Source organism: Phycodurus eques, chromosome 13 (assembly GCF_024500275.1).
Source record: "Phycodurus eques isolate BA_2022a chromosome 13, UOR_Pequ_1.1, whole genome shotgun sequence".
NCBI classification, from domain to species: domain Eukaryota; kingdom Metazoa; phylum Chordata; class Actinopteri; order Syngnathiformes; family Syngnathidae; genus Phycodurus; species Phycodurus eques.
In genome coordinates this window covers 9,064,987-9,091,366 of record NC_084537.1, presented here as the reverse complement: position 1 = coordinate 9,091,366, position 26,380 = coordinate 9,064,987, and the positions used below count along the sequence as shown (strand labels likewise).

General features: G+C 39.8%; 1 protein-coding gene across 3 annotated transcripts in view; it reads left to right on the top strand.

Annotated features, from left to right (window-relative positions):
- lig1 (ligase I, DNA, ATP-dependent) overlaps positions 1 to 26,380 on the top strand; it is a 60,646-nt gene that overhangs the window by 23,429 nt on the left and 10,837 nt on the right. For all 3 annotated transcript variants that reach the window (XM_061695077.1, XM_061695076.1, XM_061695075.1), the window contains 8 exons: positions 1,731 to 1,830; positions 6,543 to 6,628; positions 7,292 to 7,407; positions 12,578 to 12,673; positions 20,355 to 20,465; positions 23,532 to 23,603; positions 25,943 to 26,087; positions 26,214 to 26,296. In XM_061695077.1, the coding sequence (XP_061551061.1) occupies positions 1,731 to 1,830; positions 6,543 to 6,628; positions 7,292 to 7,407; positions 12,578 to 12,673; positions 20,355 to 20,465; positions 23,532 to 23,603; positions 25,943 to 26,087; positions 26,214 to 26,296 (809 nt within the window). The remainder of the gene's footprint in view (positions 1 to 1,730; positions 1,831 to 6,542; positions 6,629 to 7,291; positions 7,408 to 12,577; positions 12,674 to 20,354; positions 20,466 to 23,531; positions 23,604 to 25,942; positions 26,088 to 26,213; positions 26,297 to 26,380) is intronic.

The following is a 26,380-nucleotide window of genomic DNA, read 5'->3' as shown; positions in this document are numbered from 1 at the left end:
TTTATAGTGTATTCAATAAAATATAGGTTGAACATAATTTGCAAATCATTGTATTCTGTTTTTTTTTTATGTTTAAAACAATGTCCCAACTTCATTGAAATTGGGGTTGTAGACCTGCACTAGGCTGGGAAGACTGAATCTGCAATAGGTAAGAAGCTTAATGTGAAGAAATCAACTGTGAGAACAATTATTAGAAAATGTCAGTCGTACAAAACCACTAATAATCTCATTCGATCTGTCACACCGTGGGGTCAAAATGATCACAAGAACTGTGAGCAAAAATCCCAGAACCCCATGGGAGGACCTAGTGAATGACCTGCAGAGAGCTGGGACCAAAGTAACAATGGCTACCATCAGTAACACACTACGCCGCCAGGGACTCAAAACCTGCAGTGCCAGACGTGTCCCCCTGCTGAACCCATTAGATGTCCAGGCCCGTCTGAAGTTTGCTAGAGAGCATTTGGATGATCCAGAATAGGATTGTGAGAATGTAATATGGTCAGATGAAGCCAAAATAGAACTTTTTGGTCAAACCTCAACTTGTGTTTGGAGGAGAAAGAATGCTGTGTTGCATCCAAAGAACACCATATCTACTGTGATGCATGGGGGTGGAAACATCATGTTTTGGGGCTGTTTTTCTGCAAAGGGACCAGGACGATTGAGCCGTGTAATAGACAAAATGAATGGGGCCATATATCGTGAGATTTTGAGTGAAAACATCCTTCCATCAGCAAGGGCATTGAAGATGAAACGTGGCTGGGTCTTTCAGCATGACAATGATCCCAAATGCACCAGGACAAAGGATTGGCTTTGTAAGGAGCATTTCAAGGTCCTGGAGTGTCTCCAGATCTCAACCCCATAGAAAATCTTTGGGGGGAGTTGAAAGTCTGTGTTGCCCAGCGACAGCCCCGTAACATCACTGCTCTAGAGGAGATCTGCATGGAGGAATGGGACAAAATACCAGCAACAGTGTGTGAAAACCTTGTGAAGACTTACAGAAAACGTTTGACCTCTGTCATTGCCAACAAAGGGTATATAACAAAGTATTGAGATGAACTTTTGTTATTTACCAAATACTTGTTTTCCACCATAATTTTTACTCATAAATTCTTTAAAGAGCAAACAGTGTGATTTTCTGTATTTTTTTCCTCATTTTGTCTCTCATAGGTAAGGTATACATATGATGAAAATTACAGGCCTCGCTCATATTTTTAAGTGGGAGAACTCGCACAATTGGTGGCTGACTAAATACTTTTTTTGCCCCACTGTAATAGAATATATATATTTTTTAATAGCTGACCTCTGTAGTGACTTATGTGCAACTATGATTTATATATATATATATATATATATATATATATATATATATATATATATATATAAAAAACTGTCCACTGTAGTGACTGATGTGCCGCTTTTGACATCAAAATACATATGTGGAAGAATACTGATTATTTGAATGGCTTGTGACTCATTGGTGACCCAAGACATTTGTCCATTTCCCGTGCATGCCTGCTAATATAATCCCTTTCTGGTGGCTCCGAGGTGGCTCGTTACATCACAAATGGACCCCGCAGTTCTTGTAAACAGAACCGGGGGTCAATCATAAAAAGACCGCTGATGCCACTCTGGTGTGTTGTACAATCTGCCAACAATGTCAAAATATAATAAGCCTTGTTTGACGCATAAAATGGACGCTCGGTGATGTTTTTTTTTTTTTTTTTTCCCAGGCACCTCCCCCGCCGTGATAGATGCCGGGAAAGTGATGACCACCGAGAGCCGACGTGCTTGGATTGAAGAGAAGAGCCTCATTCTTAAGCAGACTTACTGGTAAGGACAGCTGATAATATCTTGGTGAAGCAGCATGTGGTTGCAGTGTAACGTGAACCCCATTTTATCGTGGGGACCCACCCACAATGGGTGAAAATCAGCAATATAGGGAGAACACAACTATTTTTTTTTATTTATTAAAAAAAAAAAGCGATCTCTTGTAACATTAAAATTTTTATTTGATAAACAAAAAATATTTTTAGTCACTGATGGTGTAGCGGTACACTGGCCTGACTTTGGTGCAGGCAGCGTGGGTTCAGTTCCCACTCAGTGACGGTGTGAATGTGAGTGCGGATGGTTGTCCGTGTCTATATGTGCCCTGTGACTGACTGGCGACCAGTTCAGGGTGTAGTCCGCCTTTTGCCCGAAGTCAGCTGGGATAGGCTCCAGCGTCCCGCGACCCTAACCAGGATAAGTGGTGTTGAAAATGGATGGATGGAAAATTATTTTAAAATTTTTATTTCATCAATAAAAATAGTGTGTAGCTTTTTAAAAGGTAAACGAAGTACAGTAATACCTTGTAGCATTCACTTAAATAAAAAATAAAAAAAGTGTGACAGTTGTTTACGAATTAGGCCCATTTTTTAAAATTAAAAATGTATTTAACAAAGTGTGATATTTTCTAACACACAACAGTTTCCACTTTTATTTTTAATTTGAAAAAACAGTGGCATATTGTTCAACATTTATATTTTTTTTGTGATCACCTTCCGATGCGGGCACTGTTTAATTTTGTTATTAGAATATGCGACAGTCAAATAAAAAAAGCTAGTTGCAAATGGCCCCCGAGCTAGACTTTAGACACCCCTGATTTATACACATTTAATCATATTAAAACATAGTTTTAAAGGTATTCCTTAGGCCTTGTTTTCACTTGTTTGCTCATGAAGCTCTCCAAATAAGAGGTAGAGCGTGCGTGTTTCAAGCTGTTTGTCACTCCCAGTTGAAGTTTACTGTAAAACTGACACATCCAACAAAAGTCAATTTAACATTGTACATTTAAACACTAAAATGTTCAACCATTAAAGTTGTATATTTAAACACTAAAATGTTCACCCAAACCATATTATGTTGTTCTACAAAAGTCTGCCAGATTAATAATCTATAATGTGAAATGCCATAGACATCTGATACAAATGAACATAGTTACTGTAATTATAAACCTGTAAGCAACTGCTACTTTAACACACATGGAGTAGTAACACATACAAACATCGCATACAACAATACTCATGTATACACAGTAAATCCTCAGGTTACGAACGACCCGTTTTACAAACAATACACCCAAAGTTGTCGAAGAAAAATGACCTATATTTACATACTATTTTCCAATGCAAACGGTCTTGGCATGGCATGGTAAGGGTCTATGTTGTGCTTCTTGCGCTGCGTAACCATGATTGGCTCAGTGCATTACACATTGCTGTAAACTGCAAACTAGTTCTGTGGCAGAAGGCTGAAATCTGTCGTGCATGTAGACGGAAGTTCCACCGACGCAGCCTCGACCATCTAATTACAAATGTAATCTTTTGTCAAAAAATACAATCTGTACTATGTATGTTGTTTTATTGAACTTTAGCATCTCTTTAATTAAGACCGAACGGTTAATGTGGGCGTAAACCCGTCAAAATAGCTGTCCACATACTGTACTATACTTCCGCCTACGAACATTCACCCAATCACCAATCCGAGTAGCAGCCGCGTAGTTATAATGAACATGGAAGTTGTTGCATGGAACAAAGGGCTAAGCAGTCAGAATGGCTCCTAAGAAAAGGGAAACTGCAAGCGACAGTGTTAGGAAGCACTGAGTGCAACCTGGAAATGGCTCTGTGTGCGTAACACAATGCAAGTAGTACTCAATTTTTTTTGTTGTTTAGCTCTTTATTAGAGTGACAATTGAGGAAGCGATCGCTGCTGATAGCTTGAGCAAAGCAATCAAAAAATAATAAAAGTGATCAAAAGAAATGTGCAGCAAATTGGCCAACAAAGCAAGTTTTAAATGACGATGTGATGTCCCACTTTCTGAATTTTGTTCTGAACAGAAAAAGACGAGTTTCCGTGGATCGGTTTGTTGTACCAAAATCAACCATTGAATTAGAAAAGAAACAGAAAAAGGAAAAAAAAACCTCAATCGGAATTTCCCGGTGTTATGTTAAAAGACTCAATGGAGCAACTGTCAGCCTTCTTCGCTTTATCTTCCTTTGTTAAAGTTAATGAGCAATAAACAGTTAATGAGCAGTAAACAGTTATTTACTGTATTGGTTCTTTGTAATTGTGTTTTCACATACAGCGGCTGAAATATTTAACACATCGCCATGTTTCTTACTAAATATACTTCCAAAGGTGCTATTGACCTGAATATGTAACCACATATTGGGAACAACCCAAATGATCCATACATACAAATAAAGTACAACAAATCAGCTCAGAAATTAATTTGTGTGTAAAAATGTGAAATGACACAGGGAAAAAGTATTGAACATATGAAGAAAGGGAGGTGCAAAAAGGCACGGAAAGCCAAGACAACCCCTAAAATCTATCAATAATTAAACAGCAATCCAGCCCCTTGTCAGTGCAACTTGTCAGTGTCTCAAGACGGTTGCAAACTAATTGTTGCAAAACAGGAGCATATTTAAGCTTCTGAACGTTCCAGTGAGCACTGTTGGGGCCATAATACGTAAGTGGAAAGCCAATCATACCACCATAAATTTGCCTTGATCAGGTGCTCCTCGGAAGATTTTTGACAGAGGAGTGCAAAGAGTAATCAGAAGAGTTGTCCAAGAGACACGGACCACCCGTGGAGAGCTTCAAAAATACCTGGAATTAGCAGGTACTCGTCACAAGGAAAACAGTGAGTAATGCACTCCACCGCCATGGCCTGTATGCACGTTCACCATGCAAGACCCTATTGCTGAAAAAAAAGAAGCATGTCAAAGCTCGTTTGAAGTTTTCTGAACAACATTTGGACAGGCTAAATACTGGGAAGATATAGTCTGGTTGGATGAAAGCAAAATTGAACTGTTTGGATACCATAATCCACACCACGTTTGGAGGAGAAATGGCACTGCACATCACCCTAAAAACACCATACCAACAGTGAAGTTCGGAGGTGGGAACATGATGGCGTGGGGCTGCTTTTCAGCAAATTGTACTGGTAAACTTCACATGATTGAAGGAAGGATGAATGGGCAAATGTACCGAGACATTCTTGACAAAAATCTGCTGCCATCTACGAGGATGATGAAAAGGAAACGAGGGTGGACATTTCAGCAGGATAATGATACAAAACATACTGCCAAGGAAACTGTCAATTGGTTTCAAAGAAAAAAAAATAAAGCTGCTAGAATGCCTCAGCCAATCGCCTGACTTGAATCCAATCGAAAATCTATGGAAAGAACTGAAACTCAACGTCCATAACCAAAGCCCACGGAACCTTCAAGATTTGAAGACTGCTTGTGTGGAGGAATGGGCCAAAATCACACCAGAGCAATGCATGCGACTAGTTTCTCCATATAGGAGGCGTCTTGAAGCTGTCATTGCAAACAAACACTTTTGTACAAAGTATTAAATACATACCAGTTGCTGTGTTCAATACGTTTCCCCTGTGTCATTTCACATTATTACACACAACTTAATTTCTGAGTTTATTTGTTCTACTTTCTTTGTATGTATAGATTACTTGGGTTGTTCGCAACATCTGGTAAAAGTTTCATGTCAATAGCACCTTGGGAACTATATTTAATGAGAAAAATGGTGACGTGTTAAATACTTATTTCAGCCACTGTATTTCTTTTTGGACTGTATTTATTTTTATTCACACATTAATAAAAAAAAAGGTAAGTATAACTTAGTTTTGGGCCTGGAATGGATTCATTGCATTTCCATTAGTTTCAGTGGGAAACATTTCTTTGGTTTACAAATGTTTTGGGTTCCAAACGGGATCATGGAACGAATTAAGTGTGTCACCCCAGGGTCCTCTGTATTCCGTCTCATCTGGGGGCGCAATGACTATTACTGGCACAATGTGGTACTACACTGAAGGTTTGACGCTATAAATTCGGACGTATTTTTACATTAGTCTCACAATTTTGCATCGTTTTTCTCGGGAGCTAATTCTATTAATAATCACAAAAATTTGGTATTTTTTCTTATATTATTTTGATATTGGTCTTGCAATATTTGACATTATATAATTTTATCTCAAAAATGAAAATAATAATCGTATTTATTATTATTCTCATAACATTATGACTACAGTATTTCCTTGTAATTTTTTTAAATCACAGAAAAGGATTACTTTTCCTGCAATATTTTGACTTAATTTTCACAAATCATCTTTTTTCTTGTCAGACAAAAAAAAAATACTTATTTTGTCCTTATATTTTGATATTCTTGCAAAACCTTTTCATCGTAACATAATACAAAAATCACAAAAGTAGATTTGTGATTTTTGTATTACATTTTTAGATTTTTCCTCATACATTTTTTTACTTTATTCTCCTAATATTGCCTCTTTATTGCGAAATCATTTTTAAAATGACAAAAATACAGTTACGTGTAGGCTGTAAAAAAAACACTAAACAATTATTTAAAAATCCACGAAATTGCGGGGCGCTAACGATGAACCGCGACATAAGCGGGAGAACGCTGTATTTCCAACATGCTCTTGGTGTTTGGTCCCCTCATAATAATTAGATTTTCCCTGTGTACAGCGAGATGCCCAACTATGACATCCTCATCCCCGTCCTTCTCAAAGAAGGCATTGACCAGCTGCCCAATCACTGCAAGCTCACCCCAGGTAAGCCGCCAATGGGGAGGCTGCTACCATAATGCAAATGTTTATTGATCTGTTTGGTGGAGGCCACACAATTAATCTTGACTACACAGCCCGATAAGAAACTGCAACGTAAAAGGACCTGTAAGCATCTGTTAAGTGGTAGTCATCATTCTTATGGAAGCTTTTTGGATTTGAAGCGCCCATTTTAGGGTCATTTTGGACATTTCCAGGGGTCCTTCAAAGACAGACTCCTGCCTGAAAGCAGTTTCACACAGCAGCATGAAATTCAATAGCAATGTCTATCATGAGTAGACCCACAAACAAAATTTCAAGAACCCATGCTCGGGAACACACTGGAAGTCTGCCTTTTTGTTTCAAAGCACCCATTTTAGAGTAACTTTGATCATTTGTAGAGGTCCTTCTAAAACCACAGTCAAAACCAGTTTTACATATGAACATGAAATTTAATAGCAATATCTATCATGAGTTGGCCCACCAAAAAGTCTCAGGAACCCATGCCCGGAAACACTTAAGTCTGCCATTTTCGTTCAAAGTGGCCATTTTAGGGTTATATTGCCCATTTCCATATGTCCTTCAAAGATGACCTCTTATTGGAAGAGAATATGAACTCTCCCCCGTCCTTCTCCTGTCCTCCTACCCCACCATCCCCCCCCCGTGCGGAAGGCGTACCCCTGAGGCCCATGCTGGCGCACCCCACTAAGGGTGTTGGGGAGGTGATGAAACGCTTCGACGAGGCAGCATTCACCTGCGAGTACAAATACGACGGCGAGCGTGCGCAGGTGAGTTTCATTTGTGTGTGTGAAGTGTTCCATGGGCACGCACGCGCACACACACACACACACACACACACACACACACACACACGCATACACACACAGTATTCACTGGAGTGGAGTGTTCCTCTACTATTCACCTATTCTTTCAAGATAAACATTAGTGCTGCTGTTCCCTTGGGCCCGTTGGCAGAAAAAGCACGGAGCTTCTGAGAGGAGGATGAGGAAGATTTTTGTGTGTGTTGAAGAAAGAGGCGAGAGAAACACATAAGAGAGGAGAAGAAAACATGTAAGACACAGCAGGAGGCGTCCGCATAAAGAGACGAAGATTGTAATGCAAAACCATCCAGCTTGCAGCGTTAATTCTGGACAGTCATGCCTCTAAAGAGCCTTTGAACTGGGCTCCATCCAAATAAGGAGGCAGCTCAATGTCTTCTGCAGTTTTTATTTCACACAATGACCAGCAGGGGAACTCATGGTACGCCACATATCCTGTCCCACTCTATCACACACTTTGTGTGTGAGTGTGGTGAATAACAACAACAGTAGCCACCCATCAAATCAGTGAAGTGAGTGATTGTCTGCATATTTGGTAGGTTCATTCGTCAAAGTCAACGCTCATTGAACAGCACACTGGGAGAAAAGGGCAATAATTGAGACGCTGAGTCGACATCTGTAGTGTCGGTCAGTGTTGACGCGTCCATCTCAAGGATTGATGTGTGCGCTATCAACCAATGATGTGTTTTAGGTCACACAGGTGATCGTTTTTGCCGGTCGTGTAAGAAATGTCCTGTAATACCAATAATACATCCGTTTTTATAAGATACTTTTTTGACATACTCAAAGGTACTTTGAGGTTGTTTTTTTAATTGATCTTTTTCTTACAGATAAGTTATAATTTTGCTTGTATTTCTTTATTCTTGTATTAATTTTGTATTCATGAAAACTACTAAAAAAATTAAGGTTTACATAAACAAATACAATTATTTTTTTTCAATTTAAAGTATATTTTTTAAATGATCTTATTTTGTATTTAGTGGTCTTTATTTATTAATTGCATACATTGTAATTAGGGTTGCCACAAATGATTATTTTGATAGTCGAGTAGCCACTGATAATTTTGTGTGATTAGTCTACTAATCGGATCAAATTTACAGTCATGGCTAAAACATTGGCACCACAGGTGACTGTAAATTGTAGCTTATTGCACCAGCAAGCAGCTGCTTTTGTGGAATTAACTTCCATCTTGAAATGTGTAAGGTATGAGCAAAAGATAATTAAGATAATAGTACATTTGACTTTAAATAAACTTTGCAGCTTGTACCAGCATTCCTGACATGTTTATGTATCATAGTGCAAATTAAAATGCAGTTGATACGCTGGTCTTTAATATTTTTAACTGTAAATGTTTTCAAGTTATAATATTAATATTATATGGATTTATTATTCATTATTATTTATTCTTTATCAACATAATACATGGAATATTAAATGTTTTATACACTATCATATGTAGGCCTATTTTTATTTTTTAATTAAAGTTTTCGAATTAATAAATTTGATTCACTCGTGGGTTAAAAAGACATGAGGTTTTAGCAAATTACCAGTGTTGGACAAAGTGTTACTTCCCGATTGTATCGTTATCTCTCACGGTACAGTATCCAGTATTTAGAGCGATCACTACTCACAATAATGGCAAAGCAGTAGCTGTCCTTTGTGTTTTTTATTGTTGTTATTTTTTTTTTTTTTTATCGAGTGCACACAGCAGCTCCAGATTGTTTCCACTTGTACGCCTCTTGAGCTGATCAGCCGCCGCTATGGATGCCAGCATGTGGCCAAACAAAAATGTCAAATCTCGCAGCAATTAGGCTCCTCTCTCGGCACACAAGACTGAGAAAAACAGACGGCCCACAGCCGGCAAATGAGCTGAAACATCTTTTGGATGAGACAAGTTTAAATGTCTGGAATGTTTGATGCTTTTTCCATGCCCGGCAGCATCTGTTACGACGACGACTTTGTCTACCATTGTCCCTTTGTTCCAGAGCTAAGCGTCAGTTTGACGTCTCTGAAATATCCATTTAGAGCGGAACGTAAGCAAGTCGCCAACTGAGTGGCAACGTCCCTAAATGGAACATGGGTGTAAATTTAGGCGAGATCTAATTAAATTAATGTAGCGCATCACAAGAAAATGTTTGCTAAAATATTTACCTGTGCCAGGGAAGTTATGTTTTTCTTTCTGGAAGGTGTTTGTTTTGTGGTGCGTATCCGGCGGGTGGGGTGATGTAATCTTACGTAATTGGCACACTATAGATTGGTATGAATAAAGATTACAGTGACTCGAATTATTGCTGGAAAATATTTTACAGTGAATATGAAATCAGGTCATTTCTTTTATATAATTTAAAAAGAAATAAGAACATTTTGAAATTTTACAGTGGATGCACGGCAAGGGAATCGGGTCCGACTGCGAATAGTGAAAATCTACAAACAATTGACGCCCATTATAATTTAAGCATTTTCCACAAAAAGCGGGGTTGGTCTCCCCCCCCCAAACAAAAACAAAACATAAATCTCTGAGTCTGGGCCAAATCTCCGACTGTGTGGGGGTCGACTATACAAGTATTTATTTATTTATTTTTAATAAATAATTTAGCAAATGTACTTCACGTAACAGTAGCATAACCTTAACTTAATATCAGCATACATGGGGGAAAATAAGGGAATGTGACTTGAATATAAAGGCGTATGTGTTAAGAAATGAGCAGAACTTGAGTTTTAGTAACAATGTAGCTCCTTTCAAAACATGCAATACATAAAATCACAACTAAATACTTAAATTGGAATCTTCTCCAAATTATTTTAATGAAGATCTTGTCGATTTTAAGTATGAGTGCTGTGGCAGTATGAAGTGAAGTGGGACACTGACACGGTCTTATTTTAGTTGTGGACTAGGGACGTAACAGTTGCCTATAGAACTACGAATGTATGAGTGGCAATTTGGATTCACTCGTGAGTCCGCTTGAAAAAAAACAGACTCATAATTTTTGCATTTGAATAAAAACTAATCAAAATGCGAATTTTATTCTGAGAAGAACTGAAATCCTTTGGTCACTTTCGCCGCCATTTTGACTTAGCCTACTGCACATGCACAAATGTACAGTCGTAGCCGACCATGGAGCCGTAGTCTCCCCCAAGATGTTAATCGCCACGAAACGAAGTGTCCAATGCGTGCGGGGGGCTGCATGCATGTTTATAGTAGATTGCGAGCACAGTGGATGAATTGGATAAAGTAATGCAAGATTCATTTAACACCGTGGCAGATGATTGAGAGCTAGCCAGCTATCTCTAACTAGCAGCTAAGCTAACTAGCTGTCTTAGTAGAAGCAGATGCTGCCAGCCAGCGTGGATTCACACATTTTATGGCACTAAGACCAGGGGTATAACAGACCACGGCTACGATGTGTGTAGGGAACCTGGTTAAAGTAAGCCATTTTAAACTTAACAGAAGTGTTTTGGCAACTGCTTTTTCTGGAGTGGAAAAGCGGTTGCTAAAACATTCAAGCCAAAATGTGTCAGCTGTTTTCTCTTGTGAGGTAACAAAATCCAATATCTTCCAATATCCGTTAAATAGGGGTCCATTAAATCGAGGTTCCACTGTACGTAATTTTTCTCAGTTCATAAATTTGTAACTTCAAAATGAAGTTTAAATTGAACTAGGGCTGCAACGCTTATTGGAATAACTTAGATAATTTGATTTCTGCTTCGAAGTTTCACAGGATAATTTTTTCACACAAAGCAGTCGCACCCACCATTCCATGTAGAACTAAGTTGTTGCGATGGCGGCAAGACAGGAGCAGAGTCTGTAAAATACAGAGAATGTCTAAAGTTTGGGATCCTCTCGCACTTAAAAAGAAGATAAAGTGCAATGTTCACTCCAACTGCATGTTTACAATCCCCAACACAGAAGGTAACGTATCGATGTTAGCAAATTTAATATACCTGGGTAGCATACCATCACTACTTAGAAGGTACTACAATGCGACACAGAGCACTTGCAGTCGCTTGAACAAACGGTAAGAAAACAAACGTAACAAGCAGATTCATTCACATGCTGCCCACACAACTTCAAGTAACTCCATCCATCCATTTTCTGCACCGCTTATCCTCACGAGGGTCACGGGCGTCCTGGAGCCTATCCCAGCTATCTTCGGGCTAGAGGCGGGGTACACCCTGAACTGGTCGCCAGCCAATCGCAGGGCACATATAAACAAACAACCATTCGCGCTCACATTCACGCCTCTGGGCAATTTACCTACCATGCATCTTTTTTGGAATGTGGGAGGAAACCGGAGTGCCCGGAGAAAACCCACACAGGCACGGGGAGAACATGCAAACTCCACACAGGCGGGGCCGGGATTTGAACCGCGGTCCTCAGAAGTGTGAGGCAGATGTGGTAACCGTGTCGCCTCCAAGTAACTCATCACGCAGATTGGCTAACTGGTTAGCCAGTTAACAGCCAACCTACTCCACGCTCTCATTCATGGACATCCGTGTCACTCATCAGTCCAGGCCCCGCCTTTTAAAGCCATACAGGCCAAATTCACACTCCAATTCAGATTTAACAAAACACATTTTTTTGTTAAATCCAATCTTTTTATGTAGTCATTCACATTACATAAACAAATGCGACCGTGAAATGACAGACGTGCACCAAACCCGACGTGAAATTGCGAATGCGCACAAACACTAGGCTCCCTGTCTTTACAAGTAAAATGGGTCCCACATGTACATCTCATGACACAATTGTGGCAATTTCAAGAATTTTGTGATTAAACTGACCGGTCCCCCCATTTATTTTTTAAAGCATCTTCTTTTCACTGTTGACTGTTTCCTGCTCCTTCGTCTGCCATTGCTTGTTGTACGTGTTGGTTTTGTCCAACACTTGTGATGGTTTTCACCTTTTAATGACATATACCTTGAGGTCGGATTAGCGCAACTGGAACGTCCAGATTGCAGTGGCATCGGATACATACCCGATTTATAGCCACATACTAAAGAGGCCTGGATCAAATTTGAAGAAATTTAAATTGTACTGTTCACATTGATATAAAAATAATCAGATACATTCCACATTGGTTAAAAAAAGAAAATAATTGTTTTTTCATTTGCCGAACAGATTCACATCCTGGAGAGCGGCGAGGTTCGGATATTCAGTCGCAACCAAGAGGACAACACCAGCAAGTACCCCGACATCATCTCTCGTATCCCCAAGGTAAAGCATTGCCAAAATATAGCAAAATTGTATCAGTGCATCAACTTTAGCCACCTGGGTGGAACCTCGCTCCATTAATGTTACAGATGTCACGCATTTAATCTTTGTTAGTTCAAGATCCCTCACCAAGATTTATGCCAGCCTGTTTAGACAAGTCGGGCCTGATGTTATTGCACCCTCTTGGTTGGGTGAACTACATTATGCCTCCATTGTATGAAGAATTAGCAATTATACAACGTAATCTCGTGGATGCCAAATTTCACAGCTTTCACATGGGAAAATAAAATTATCGTGTTTTCCGCGCAGCCTCTTCATCCACTTAAAAACAAATAAATGCTTCCCTCAAATAGATGCCGCATAATTTAGTAACTGTAATAATTTCAGTTCATAGGCTCTCTCATTCACACACGGACATTTAAAATTGAACTGTTGAGTCCAGTTAAACACAAACCAAAACACCAGGTTGGATAAAGTCCTTTTTATTGGGTTTTAAACTTGACTAGATTGTGCAATTTCTGGTGAATGCTGAATGAAATCATATAGAATGATATAGAATACTGTTAAATAATACAGAATGTTATGGAATAATGTAGAATGATGTGGAATAATATTGAATGAGGTGAAATGTTATGTAATGAAATTGAATGCTATTAAATATGGAATTATATAGAATGATATTGAAGAAAACAATTATGTGGAATAATGTGGAATGAAATTGAATAATATTCTATCATGTGAAATGTTTTTGAATTATTTAGTAAGATATGAACTTATATGAAATGATGTGGAATGAGCTGAACAGTATGAAGTTGGTACGGTTTGGATCGGTAAAGAAGTGTGGAAAGGGAAACAAAACAAAAAATCTTAATTTGGGGCATTTTGAAATTTTGGAACAAAATTGAAATATGAATGAGTTGAACAGATTATTTCTGGTTTACTTCGGCCTTATTTTAGGGCATTTCCTGACGTTGGAACGGTTTGAATCGCCAAAAAATGTTGGAGGAGGGAGTAATGTACAACCCCAATTTCAATGAAGTTGGAACCTTGTGTTAAACATAAATAAAAACAGAATACAATGATTTGCAAATCATGTTCAACCTATATTTAATTGAATACACTGCAAAGACAAGATATTTAATGTTCAAACTGATAAACTTGATGGTTTTTAGAAAATAATCATTAACTTAGAATTTTATGGCTGCAACACGTTACAAAAAAACTGGGACAGGTGGCAAAAAAGACTGATAAAGTCGAGGAATGCTCATCAAACACCTGTTCGGCACATCCCACAGGTGAGCAGGCTAATTGGGAACAGGTGGGTGCCATGATTGGGTATAAAAGGAGCTTCCCTGAATTGCTCAGTCATTCACAAGCAAAGATGGGGCGAGGTTCAACTCTTTGTGAACAAGTGCGTGAGAAAATAGTCGAACAGTTTAAGGACAATGTTCCTCAACGTACAATTGCAAGGAATTTAGGGATTTCATCATCTATGGTCCATAATATCATCAAAAGGTTCAGAGAATCTGGAGAAATCACTGCATGTAAGTGGCAATGCCGAAAACCAATATTGAATGCCCGTGACCTTCGATCCTTCAGGCAGGACTGCATCAAAAACCGACATCAATGTAAAAGGATATCACCACATGGGCTCAGGAAAACCTCAGAAAACCAATGTCAGTAAATACAGTTTGGCGCTACATCCGTAAGTGCAACTTGAAACCCATTCATCAACAACACCCAGAAACGCCGCCGGCTTCTCTGGGCCCGAGCTCATCTAAGATGGACTGATGAAAAGTGGAAAAGTGTTCTGCGGTCCGACGAGTGCACATATCAAATTGTTTTTGGAAATTGTGGACGTCGTGTCCTCGGGGCCAAAGAGGAAAAGAACTATCCGGACTGTTATGGACGCAAAGTTCAAAAGTCAGCATCTGTGATGGTATGGGGCTGTGTTAGTGCCAATGGCATGGGTAACTTACACATCTGTGAAGGCACCATTAATGCTGAAAGGTACATACAGGTTTTTGAGAAACATATGCTGCCATCCAAGCAACGTCTTTTTCATGCAAGACAATGCCAAACCACATTCTGCACGTGTTACAACAGCGTGGCTTTGTAGTAAAAGAGTGCGGGTACTAGACTGGCCTGTCTCCCATTGAAAATGTGTGGCGCATTATGAAGCGTAAAATACGACAACGGTGTTGCTTGATGAACAGCTGAAGCTGTACATCAAGCAAGAATGGGAAATAATTCCACCTACAAAGCTCCAACAATTAGTGTCCTCAGTTCCCAAACCTTTATTGGATATTGTTAAAAGAAAAGGTGATGTAACACAGTGGTTAACATGACCCTGTCCCAGCTTTTTTGGAATGTGTTGCAGCCATAAAATTCTAAGTTCATGATTGTTTGCTAAAAACAATAGTTTATCAGTTTGAACATTAAATATCTTGTCTTGGTAGTGTATTCAATTAAATATAGGTTGAACATGATTTGAAAATCATTGTGTTCCGTGTTTTTTCTGGAATTGGGTTGTAGAAGATGTCAGAGAATTATGGTTGTTAAAAAGTTGGAAAATTTGGTGGAAAAGGTGACATTTTTGAAAATAGTTGGAGGAGGACTAATGTTAAATGTCATACAGGAATTTTGTGGGTCAAAAGGTGGAAACATTTTAAAATGGTGAATTTTTTTGTGTGGGGGAGATTTTCGGAAAATTGAAAATAGTTTGTAGTTAGAACGGTTGGAATCGATCAAAAAATGTTGGAGGATAGAATAATGTGTAATATGTCAAATGTAAAATATTTTCTTCCCCAAATTTATTTATTTATTTATTTTTATATTTCTATATCACAGATTTTCACTTATTGGAGGGTTTGGAACGTAACTCCTGCAATGGAGGGGGGTTTCCTGTAATGTCAAGCTCATTTTACAACATTACTCATAAATTATTTGGTTTTGAAATTGAGTGTATGTCGCCGCTATGCAACCCGTAAAAATACCAATTACTGCTTTCCTTTTGCCATTTTGTGACTTTTTTGACTTAGTGATGTGTAGATACTCAAAAAATAAATAAATAAATACCTGGTGAGGTGTTCCGGGCACGTCCCACCGGGAGGAGACCCCGGGGACGACCCAGGACACGCTGGAGAGACTACGTCCTTCGGCTGGCCTGGGAACGCCTCGGGATCCCCCTGGAAGAGCTGGATGACGTGGCTGGGGAGAGGGAAGTCTGGGCGTCCCTGCTAAAGCTACTGCCCCCGCGACCCGACCTCGGATAAGCGGTAGAAAATGGATGGATGGATGGATAAATCAAAACTGTAGTTCGGCACTTTTTATATATGCAATGTACTTTGAGTTGTGAGCTCGGTCACAGAGCAAATTAAACTCATGTCAAGGTACCACTTTAATTAAAAAAAAAAGAACTCTCCCTTCACCTTAAGTCGTTCCTCGTCCCACTGTTGGTCATTTTGCCGGGTCTGCAGCTGCCATTTTGTGTTTGCCGCTTGGACGTGGAGAGTCATTAAGCTGACGATTGCAAGACGGCCCGAGGTTAACCGAGAGTGAGCGCTCGCTTCTTTCGTGCCCGCTGAGCTTGTTTTTTTTCACCCCCCTCCTGTCTAGTCGAGAGCTGCAATTAAATAGCAAATGAGGCTACATGGGTTTATTAGAGCCGTTCTCATTCACGCTCCTTGGCGCGTGGCTGGTATTGTAATGTCAGTCGTATATCTGCAGGCCTGGGCTTTAATTGCGTTAAAATATTTAATTGACTTACTTGCATGATTGCGTCGCTCAGTAGAGGTGGTTTGTTTGTTGTGCTGCGCAGTTGCCCCCATTCACAGTCCAGCTAAACTACGCTAAATGACGTGTGTCTGCTTCCCATCTAGTATGAGGTTTCGACAGGTCGCCAATGAAGCTTGGATGTTTTACTTATAAAGAAAACACTTCCAGAAGTATGTAAAATATAGATTGTTGTCAAGTCATCAACAGAGACAGCCCGCGCGTGTGAATATTCTCAACTTTTGTGTGTGAATATCCTGAAAACTGCGTTACTTTTGTCTCTGAAATAAATGTGTGCCCGCTGATCCACAAACGCACTAACAATTTACAAGCAGAATTGAATATTTACAAATAACTCATGATAAATGCACACACAACATTAAAAAACGCGTGTAAATCGCAGATATATTCGTGATTCTAAAAAAAAACATGTAAATCGCGGCTATATTCGTGGCTCTGAAAAACACGTGTAAATCGCGGACATACTTATGGATAAATCGTGTAAATTGTGAATACACAGTATTTGTCGATCTGGAAAAATATGTAAATCGCAGATATGTTTGTATAAATAATTTTGAGACAAATCTCTCCCCATATTTTTCCACTGCAATCTCAATCGAGATTGTGATGCCGCGTCAATAATGTTTTTGCGTTCCATTTGAGTTAAGTGACCCTGACCCGCTGCAACGCTTCTTCCAGATGGGACGCACTATTATCACAGTACCGCCACATACATGCGCCCCACATATGGGCGTCACAGGCAAGCCAGTACTATATTGCTAACTGCAAAGATTGCCTGCTTAATTTGTCTGTCGTTTTCATTTCACTCATTATTACCATCACAGAGTCCTGTGCAAAGTTTTTAATAACTTTGTTATGAAGCTAGCAAATCTCACTCTCTATCAATTTATATCTGTCTGTCTGTCCCGGTAGTTATCGTGCATCCCTAAAAATTACTATAGCTTTACTTACAAAAAATGTGTGAAATAAATATACAGTAAATGACTGAATTGGATAACTGTACATTTAACATCACTGTTACCTTTATTGAACACTCTTTATGGCATATACAGCGAGAGAGAGGGGAGCATTTTCTACAATTCTCTTCAACTCTATAGTGGTGCTTCCCTATTTTTGAATCATTGCCTCGAGTTATATAATGTTGAACGAATACGAATAGACGTAGCACACCTGAATAGACACCTCACCTTCTACCTTATAAAAGCACCTCAAATATTCCTCAATAACAAACAAAATACTGTACATATTGGCATGGTCTCACAGCTGTGCAGCAAGTGCAAACTTGAATAGACGTCGCACACTAGAACAAAGACCCCACTTAATCTGTTTTTTACCTCATAAAACTGCTTCAAATATTCCTCGACGACAAACGAATGCATATTGGCATGGTCTGACGGCCGTGCAACAAGTGCAAAGCCAAATAGACATCACACTGAAAAAACACACAGAATAGACTTCTTCTACCTTATAAAAGTGGCCCATATATACCTCAACGTCAAACAAACTACATATCAGCATGGTCTTACAGCCCTGCAACATTTTCTTTCATCCTCCGAGACCTGGCACAATGTCAAGTCCCATCTTGTCTCTTTGTGACTTTTTAATGAAACCTCTTCCCCTCACCTGTGTCGTGCCTCTCATCCTTCTTGGGCTTGTGGGGGGGGGGGGCTTTATACATTCTTGTCACCTTTTTTCATTTTTGGCTCCTCGCCTCTAGTACTTCACACTCATACATTCCTGATATTCCCTTTTTTACTGTCTTCTCACTTTTTTTGTGATTCTGGGCTGTCGGCGTCTCTTTATCGCCTTTGCGCAGCTTCTACCTTTTCGCTCTCGGCACACCGACTCTTTCACCACCAGGTGTTTGGCTTCCTTCTCGTTCTTCTCTGTTTGTTTTTATCTACGCCTCTCCTCTCAGTCTGGCGACCCTTCACTTAGCACCGACGGCGTTGAATGCATTGCAAGTGATTGACTCTTTTTGGCCATCGCTATGTTTCTTTGGGGGAAAAAATCGACAGTTGGTCAATCACGGAGGAAACGTCTTGGAATTAGCGTGGGGTTGTCACGGCGACACGGCTGCACAATGGATGTCGGGAGTGAGGCCTGTGGCGAGGACACAACGCTTTGCATTTCAATGAGGCAAAAGTGGCGCGGTGTTAATATAGATGCATTAGCCGCTCACTAGGGCTGACTCTAACTTAAAAGCTTCCAGTTTACAAGCGCTTACGTCTGATATGTTGTGATGGGCCGGGTGTCAAAGTAGTCGTCGGACTGACACCACATTAAAGAACGTGTATGTGGAGCCCATCTAAAACGGGGTATAGTCAACACTTGCCTATTCCTGGGTTGCTATTCACAAATTTACCTACAGCGAACCCCAGTTTATTGTATTATACGTAATACAATTAAGCACCTGTTGTCACTCTGTTCTCCAAGTTCCCAGTCAAAGCGTGTTCGCTTCAAGCTTTATTTGTCTCTTCCTGTTGAAGTTTACTGTAAACTGTGTCGCATGAGGCCATAACCCTGACACAGCTGACACAAAAAACAACAGCGAAATAAAAAATGTAAAAATACATTCTATTTTTAAACGCTAAAATGTTCAACCAAACCATATAATTTCTTTGAATGAAAGTCAGACTCAGAATCATCTTAATTGGACAAGTAAAGAATAAAAAAAAGAATTTGTCTCCAGTATATGGAGCCATTCTAGTTCTACAGAAAACAAGCCACTTTGACAAAATATACATTTAGGACATTAAAACACAAGTACCGAGTGTCATTGAAAAATGTAAGGTACCAGTAATGCGACAATGCTGATACAATGACAATTGTGCAAATGATGCTGAGTGTCGTCAAGCAATTCAAAGTGACTAGTACTGCAATCATTCTGATAAAACGACAATTGTGCAAATGGTGGTGAGTCCTCAAGCACATAATTAACCATTAGCATAGTAATACTGATCAACAAGTTATGCAAACCATGCAGAGTGACAAAACGACGAGTACGGTAATAATGTCACAACAGAGATGTGTAAAATTGGCAACGTCACTATGGAATTCTAAGTGTTTAAGACATTAATTGAAAGAGGGAAGAAGCTATCAGAATATCTGCTGGTTTTTAGTGTGCATTGTTCAATAACGCCCTACCTGAGGGAAGGAATTTGGGGAAGTCCGCTGGCTTAATGCCAATGTATAATGTAAAACGCCATAGATGGTACGTTAATGAAAATTAGCATAGATGTCATCTGGTAACTGCATTGTGATTGCAAATGCTTCTCGTCATTGTAACTGTGGTGAATGACAACCAGACTTTGGTGTTGGCCGCACATATGGATTTGCCATCGTAAATATTGAACAGGTTCAACATTTACGATTGTTGGCCCCGGCCATTTTACAAGCTGATTAGGCAGGGAAAATAACTCCTAACACACCACAGGATAAGTGCATGGGATAATCTTTTAGAGACCTGATAATCTGGCCTTTGTTGACTCTGATCGGAGGCAGTGTTGGTCCTCCGTCTATTATGTGTAATTGGCTATGGTTCCATTTCATGTCACAATCACAGAGTACCTCGCTTCCCTGAACTTAGTGTTTAGCACACACACAACGATTTGTCATCGTAAATATTGAACAGGTTTAATAGTTCTGATTTATATATATATATATATATATTTTTTTTTTTTTTTTTCAAATATATATAGATATATATGGTCTGTTCCAGTACTTTTTGCTCACCCAAAAAAAAAAAAAAAAAAAAAACAACAATGTGACCGTTGGGGTACATCTCTTTGACAAGATTTTAAATAAAAATGTAAACGTTTGTGTTAGCTTCTCACACTATCCGGACATACACTTTAGTTTTATCTCTATTTATGGTTTTCCTCCGCAGGTGAAGAAAGACTCTGTGGTCTCATGCGTGCTGGACACGGAGGCGGTAGCATGGGACCGCGAGAAGAAACAGATTCAACCCTTCCAGGTCCTCACCACTCGTAAGAGGAAGGTAGGAATAAGAGTTGGACCCCCTCAATGCCATAGGAATGAAAAGGTTGCCTATTTCAAGGAAAAAAGGTTTCAACGAGCTCTGCCGCTAATAGCAAAAATCTGTGAAGAATTGATGCCTCCCCTAAAAGGGATTTGTAATTGTGTATAGTTGCCATAAAATGGTGACAATGTACTTAAAATGAAGATGATCATAAAGCATCAACACCATGCTTTCAGCATATACACAATCATGAGCCCATGTTACATAAACCACTGTATTCAGCAGTTAAATTATGCAACACAAACGGACCACCTTCACATGAACCTCATCAATAGTATTAGCTAGCGTGCTAGTTTAAATAGCACAAACTGATCTGGCATCACACATGGACAAACAAATATGCACACTAGTACTTTACACAAATGGTATTAAGACATTAAACGCAACTTTTGACATTTACTGTATCGACAATAATACATTTTAGGGAATATAGGCAAATTATAACAGCAAAGGATATTGGTCACTGCATCAGGAGGGAAGCAAAAACATACTTTCCCTTTTGACAGTGCACTACAAAACCAACATAACATGAAATCTCGAACACAGGCGAAATACCTCAATGAGTTAAACCTAACAGCAATAGCGCCAAAGTAATACTTTAATTTCTTTGGCTTGAGCATATAAACAGAAAATGGGTTTTCTGCGAATAACGGAGGATATGTTCCCCTCAATGCAGAACTTGCTAATTTTTCTTGCTAATGCAGAACCATTAATATGTAGGGTTCACTGTGTTATGTTTTTATACACTAAATTGCTATTTTTCTTTCTTGCAAATGCATACAAAAACATTTTGAAGGTGATTTTTGTGCGGCTGGAACAGATTAATAGCATTTCAATTAATTTTAATGGGGAAAATTGATTTGTTATGCAAGTACAGTGCGTTATGAGCTTGGTCATGGAAATAATTATTTTTATTATTTTCTTCAAATGTATAAAAAAAATATAATTACTATACTAAGAAAAGTATAATACAGTAATTTACAAAACAGCGGTTGAAGAATAGAAATGATAAACGCAAACAGGTAATGAATTACTCGCTTATACATACCTGATTATTTACGTTTGAAAAGGAGTGGGGCGATAAAGAACAGGAAGTGGTGGTGCGGAGGTGGAGGTACTGATGGAGTAAGATGATCCAGTAGCAGGAGGAGGAGAAGATTGATAAGGAGTCATCAAATAGATGGAGCAGAAGGAGGGGTGAAGATGAGATGGCGGCGGGAGAGGCTTTGTCTGATTGTAAATGTCAGCCGGGTGTTTTTTCACTTTTGATCAGAATAATGGCATTCGCATGCCGCACAAATCACATGGCGGCGGCGGAGATGTCCTCTTTCCCGGGTGCTGACATGGGAGCAAATGAAGAAAAGGGCAGGAAGGATGAGGTGCTGGCGCTAATGGAAAAACGTCAAGATGAACGTTGTTGTTGTGCTTTTATTCTCAGGGACGCCTCAACCTCCACCATAGACTTTACATTACTTGTAATGACGTTCTTATGCGCAAATGCAGTCGCGCGCCTCACCTACAGATGGCGCTGTTGTCGCTGCCATCCAAATGGAAACGGTGTAAATGTGTGAAAACAGTGTAGTGTGCATTCCAGGCCTGTAGTTGGCACTGCTACTCTGTGTGTTATGTTTGTGTAATACGTGTGTGTTATGTGTGTTTTGATTTTTGTTTGTTGTGTGACTTGTTTGTTGTGTGTTATCTATTGTGTCAGTGTTGTTTCTGTGTATGAGTATGTTCGTATGTGTTTGTGTTACATGTATGTATGATTTGTTACATGTGCATTATGTGTGTGTTTGTTCTGTGGATGTGTTTTTGTGAATCCATATTAGTGTTGATTGTGCATGTTTTGCATGTGTTTTGTATAATGTGTGTGTGTCTGTTGTGTCTAATATTTGTGTTGTGTTTGTGTTGTGCGTGTGTTATGTTTGTATGTTACGTATTTGTTTTGCATTTGTGTTTTGTGTGTGTGTGTGTTTTATGCATTTGTGGGTGTGTTTGTGTATTGTGTGTGTGCATGTTACATATATGTTTTTGTTGTGTGTTGTTTGTGTTTGTGTGGGTATGTTTCTTTGTGTGTCTGTTGGGGTGTGTTGTTTGTTTTGTACTCGTGTCGATGTGTTTTATGCAATTGTGTGTAATGTCTGTGTGTATGTTTGTGTTAAGTATTTTGATGTTTGTGTGTTGGACGTGTGTTTTGTGTTTAGTTGTGTGGTGGTGGGGTTTAACGATTCATTCACCACAGCAATGTTACCATTTATATTTCTGTGAACCAACTACATCAGTCTGCTTGGAAAGTTGACATCCCAGACCACATATATTGATCTAAAATCGTTTTAAAAGGTAATCAGTCGATTGTATCTATCTAGCAAATAACACATTGGATTTAAGCATGGCGTACTTTATATGGGCGTGTGTGTTTTTAGTGGTGTGTCTGTTTTTTTTAAAACGTAAAGAGTTACTCAATTAAGTCTGCGGAAGTCTCTAGAAATGTGTTCAGTTACAAATAGCGCTTTTAAGGTAAAACATTTTTTAAAATATATATCCGTATCGTCTTTTGTAGACTACAATGTGCCACTTTTACTGCCGCCGTCGTATGACGTTGAAATGTGTGTAGGGGGAAACTGGAGTTGCGTTCCATTGAACGTCACCCTGCGGGAGGTGTGAAAAATGTCGCACAGATTTCTGCCAAATCAATCGCCTTTAATGAGGAGAAAGGATAGTGGAGAGAGACTTTTTTTAAATTTATTTTTTTAATATACATAGCACTCTTTATTTCTTTTTAGCACATCTGATGTGAGGATTAATGTGAATCTGTGTGAATATTTAATTATAGGGTTCTAGGCTGTGAAAAGGTATTAAGTTGACGGGAATAAATTCAAAATGGATGAAAGACATTCTTTCGGCATTCCAAGGTTGTACATTTCAGTTTGTCAACAAGACGCGCTATTTGCATGCCTTTTTGTGAATGAATGTGAATGAAAATGAATAATGTCTCTGTGTCTGTGTGCTTGTCTTTTCCTGCAGGACGTGGATGCATCAGACATCAAAGTCCAAGTATGCGTGTACGCCTTTGATCTCCTCTACCTCAATGGAGAGGTAATAATTACAATATGTTCAAAAGAAATCACATAGGTATTCATCATACCAAACAACATTAACCACATGACTGAAGTACATCCTAAAGTAAGCTAAGGTAGCTAATCTGGCTTTAGGTTCTTAGCATTGACAAGTTAGCATTTAGCCACTTACACTTGAAAATATGAAAAGATCCACGTTAGTGTATTACCATGTACACAATTGTTCAAACTTAATCCCACCAGAGGGATCCCCACAGTTTGGCCGACGAGGCTCTCTTCCTTTTAGCTACTTCCTGACATTTTGACTCTTCGGCTCTGACTGTGCTGTCAAAGTGTCCTTGGGCAAGACACTGAACCGGCACGGTGGACGACTGGTTAGCACATCTGCCTCACAGTTCTGGGGACCCGGGTTCAAATCCCAGCCCCGCCTGTGTGGAGTTTACATGTTCTCCCCGTGCCTGGGTGGGTTTTCTCTGGGCCCTCCGGTTTCCTCCCACATCCCAAAAACACGCGTGGCAGGTGGATTGAAGACTCTAAATTGTCCGTAAGTGTGAATGTGAGTGTGAACGGTTGTTTGTTTCTATGTGCCCTGCGATTGGCTGGCGACCGGTTCAGGGTGTACCCCGCCTCCTGGCCGAAGACAGCTGGGATAGGCTCCAGCATCCCGTGACCCTAGTGAGGATAAGCGGTAAAGAAAATGGATGGATGGATGGGGCCTGGCAGCGCCTTGCATGGCAGCAATCGCCCATTGCTGTATGAATGTGTGCGTGAATGTGTGACCATCTGTAAAGCATGTTGGACACCGTGATGGTGTAGTTAAAGTGCCATCTAAATTTAATCCATTTACCATTTCAAAATAAGTGCTCATACCTGGTGAGCAGGTCACGACTGTTGGGACTTGAAAGCACAGTGACACTTTGTGCGTGTGTGTGAGTGTGAGGAGGTTACATGTGTGATTATGTCTGTTATTTGTGTTGTTGGTTTGCACGTGCATTGTGTACGGTTTGTGTGTGTTTCTGTAGTTCCATGGGTGTGTGTGTGTGGTTGTGCATGGTTTTGTTTATTTGTGTCTTTTGTGTGCCCATCACCCCTCCACAGTGTTGTTGTTGTCCCTGAATGACAATGACGATGCTGCTGGGGGCCGTAAGCAGATAATGATGCTCGTGCTTATTGTAATTCCAGCACTGTGTGTGTGTGTATGTGTGTCAGCAAATAAGATTGTGTCACATGACCTGTGGGTTTGTGTTTGTGTGTGTGTACACGTGCCTCCCTCCAAATAAGACACAGTAGGCCAGCAGATTCCCTAAAGTTGCAGCCGGCAAAATGCAAATCAGCACAATTGTTTTCCCCAGGCCCCCCAACTGGACCGAAACAAATTAGCTAATTAAAACAATGACGCTTAATTTGTGCCATTACGTGGCCTAACACAGCTATAACTTGTCTGACGCTACATTATTTAGTCTGTGTTATTACGCTCTTTTCACCATCGCCGCTGCTTTGTTTGCATCCGGCACGCTACAGTCGGCCCTCTATTTAAAACGTATGCCATTGAGTTTATTTATTTATTCAACTTGCTTAACTTGTGTCTCTGGTCCCTTACAACCGGCGATAACATGTTTAGATCTGTCGCTATTGAATCTTTTTAGAATCGGTTATCGTTTAAAATATTTTGTTGAGCACTTGAGTAGATTTTTTTTTTTTTTTAAACTACTAAATTGCATTTTTTTCTCATTTATGAGAGCTGCACTTCTATCCTTAAACTGCATATGTTGCTACTGAGTGTATGGTATAAACACTACAGAATTTGAGACAACAAAATCAGCTTTTGCTAAAAGCTTAGCATTCACAATTAGCATTAGTGTGCTAGCGATGACCATTTTAGGTAAGAAAAAAAAAACGCTAACTACCATTCAGCGCACTCATACATCATGTTATACATTACACATCTAATAGTGACTTAAAAATCACTTACATATGCTCTTTTGTCATTTTTGGCAATGCTTTTCACTGGCCCAACAGTGAGTCTGTCTGCAACAAATATCCGTGCAGTAAACATGGACAGTGGCCAAATGGTTCCAGGTGACGCAAATAGGCTTTTATTAATACCTTTTATTGCCTTGAGGCAGAAATTTTCGCGTTGACCATTTGTGTGGTCAACTTAGCTGGGTTAGCCATTTCCCCCCCTAAACATCAGTCCTAAACATCTTATGAAAAAGATACTGGCATTTCTCAGTTCATGGCCTCATCTTGAGCCCCTTTAACGCAGTGTCTTGAAAAATACTACTTTTCTTCCAAGCATAGGATACACTTTTACCAGTCTGTATTGATGTGTGTGTGTCCGCGCGTGTGTGTGTGTAGTCTCTGGTGCGACAGCCGCTTTGTCGACGTCGGGCGCTACTGCGAGAGTCCTTCGCCGAAGTGGAGGGGGAGTTTTTATTCGCCCGATATATCGACTCAGACAACACGGACACCATTGCAGAATTCTTGGAGCAGTCTGTCCGAGGTGTGTATTTATTTGTGTGTGTTTGTGTGATGCCTCAAAAATGCTGACAACTGTGTGTGTGTGTGTGTGTGTTTTTGTTTGTTTGTGTATGTATCTATGCTTGCGTGTGCATGTGCGTGCGCGCAGACTCATGCGAAGGCCTAATGGTGAAGACTCTGGAGAAGGATGCCACCTATGAAATCGCCAAGCGCTCCCATAACTGGCTCAAGGTGAGCACACCCTCCGTCCACAAGGCGTAACGGTCCAGAACGTGACGGGCTTTATATTGGACCTATAATAGCCAGCCAATAACG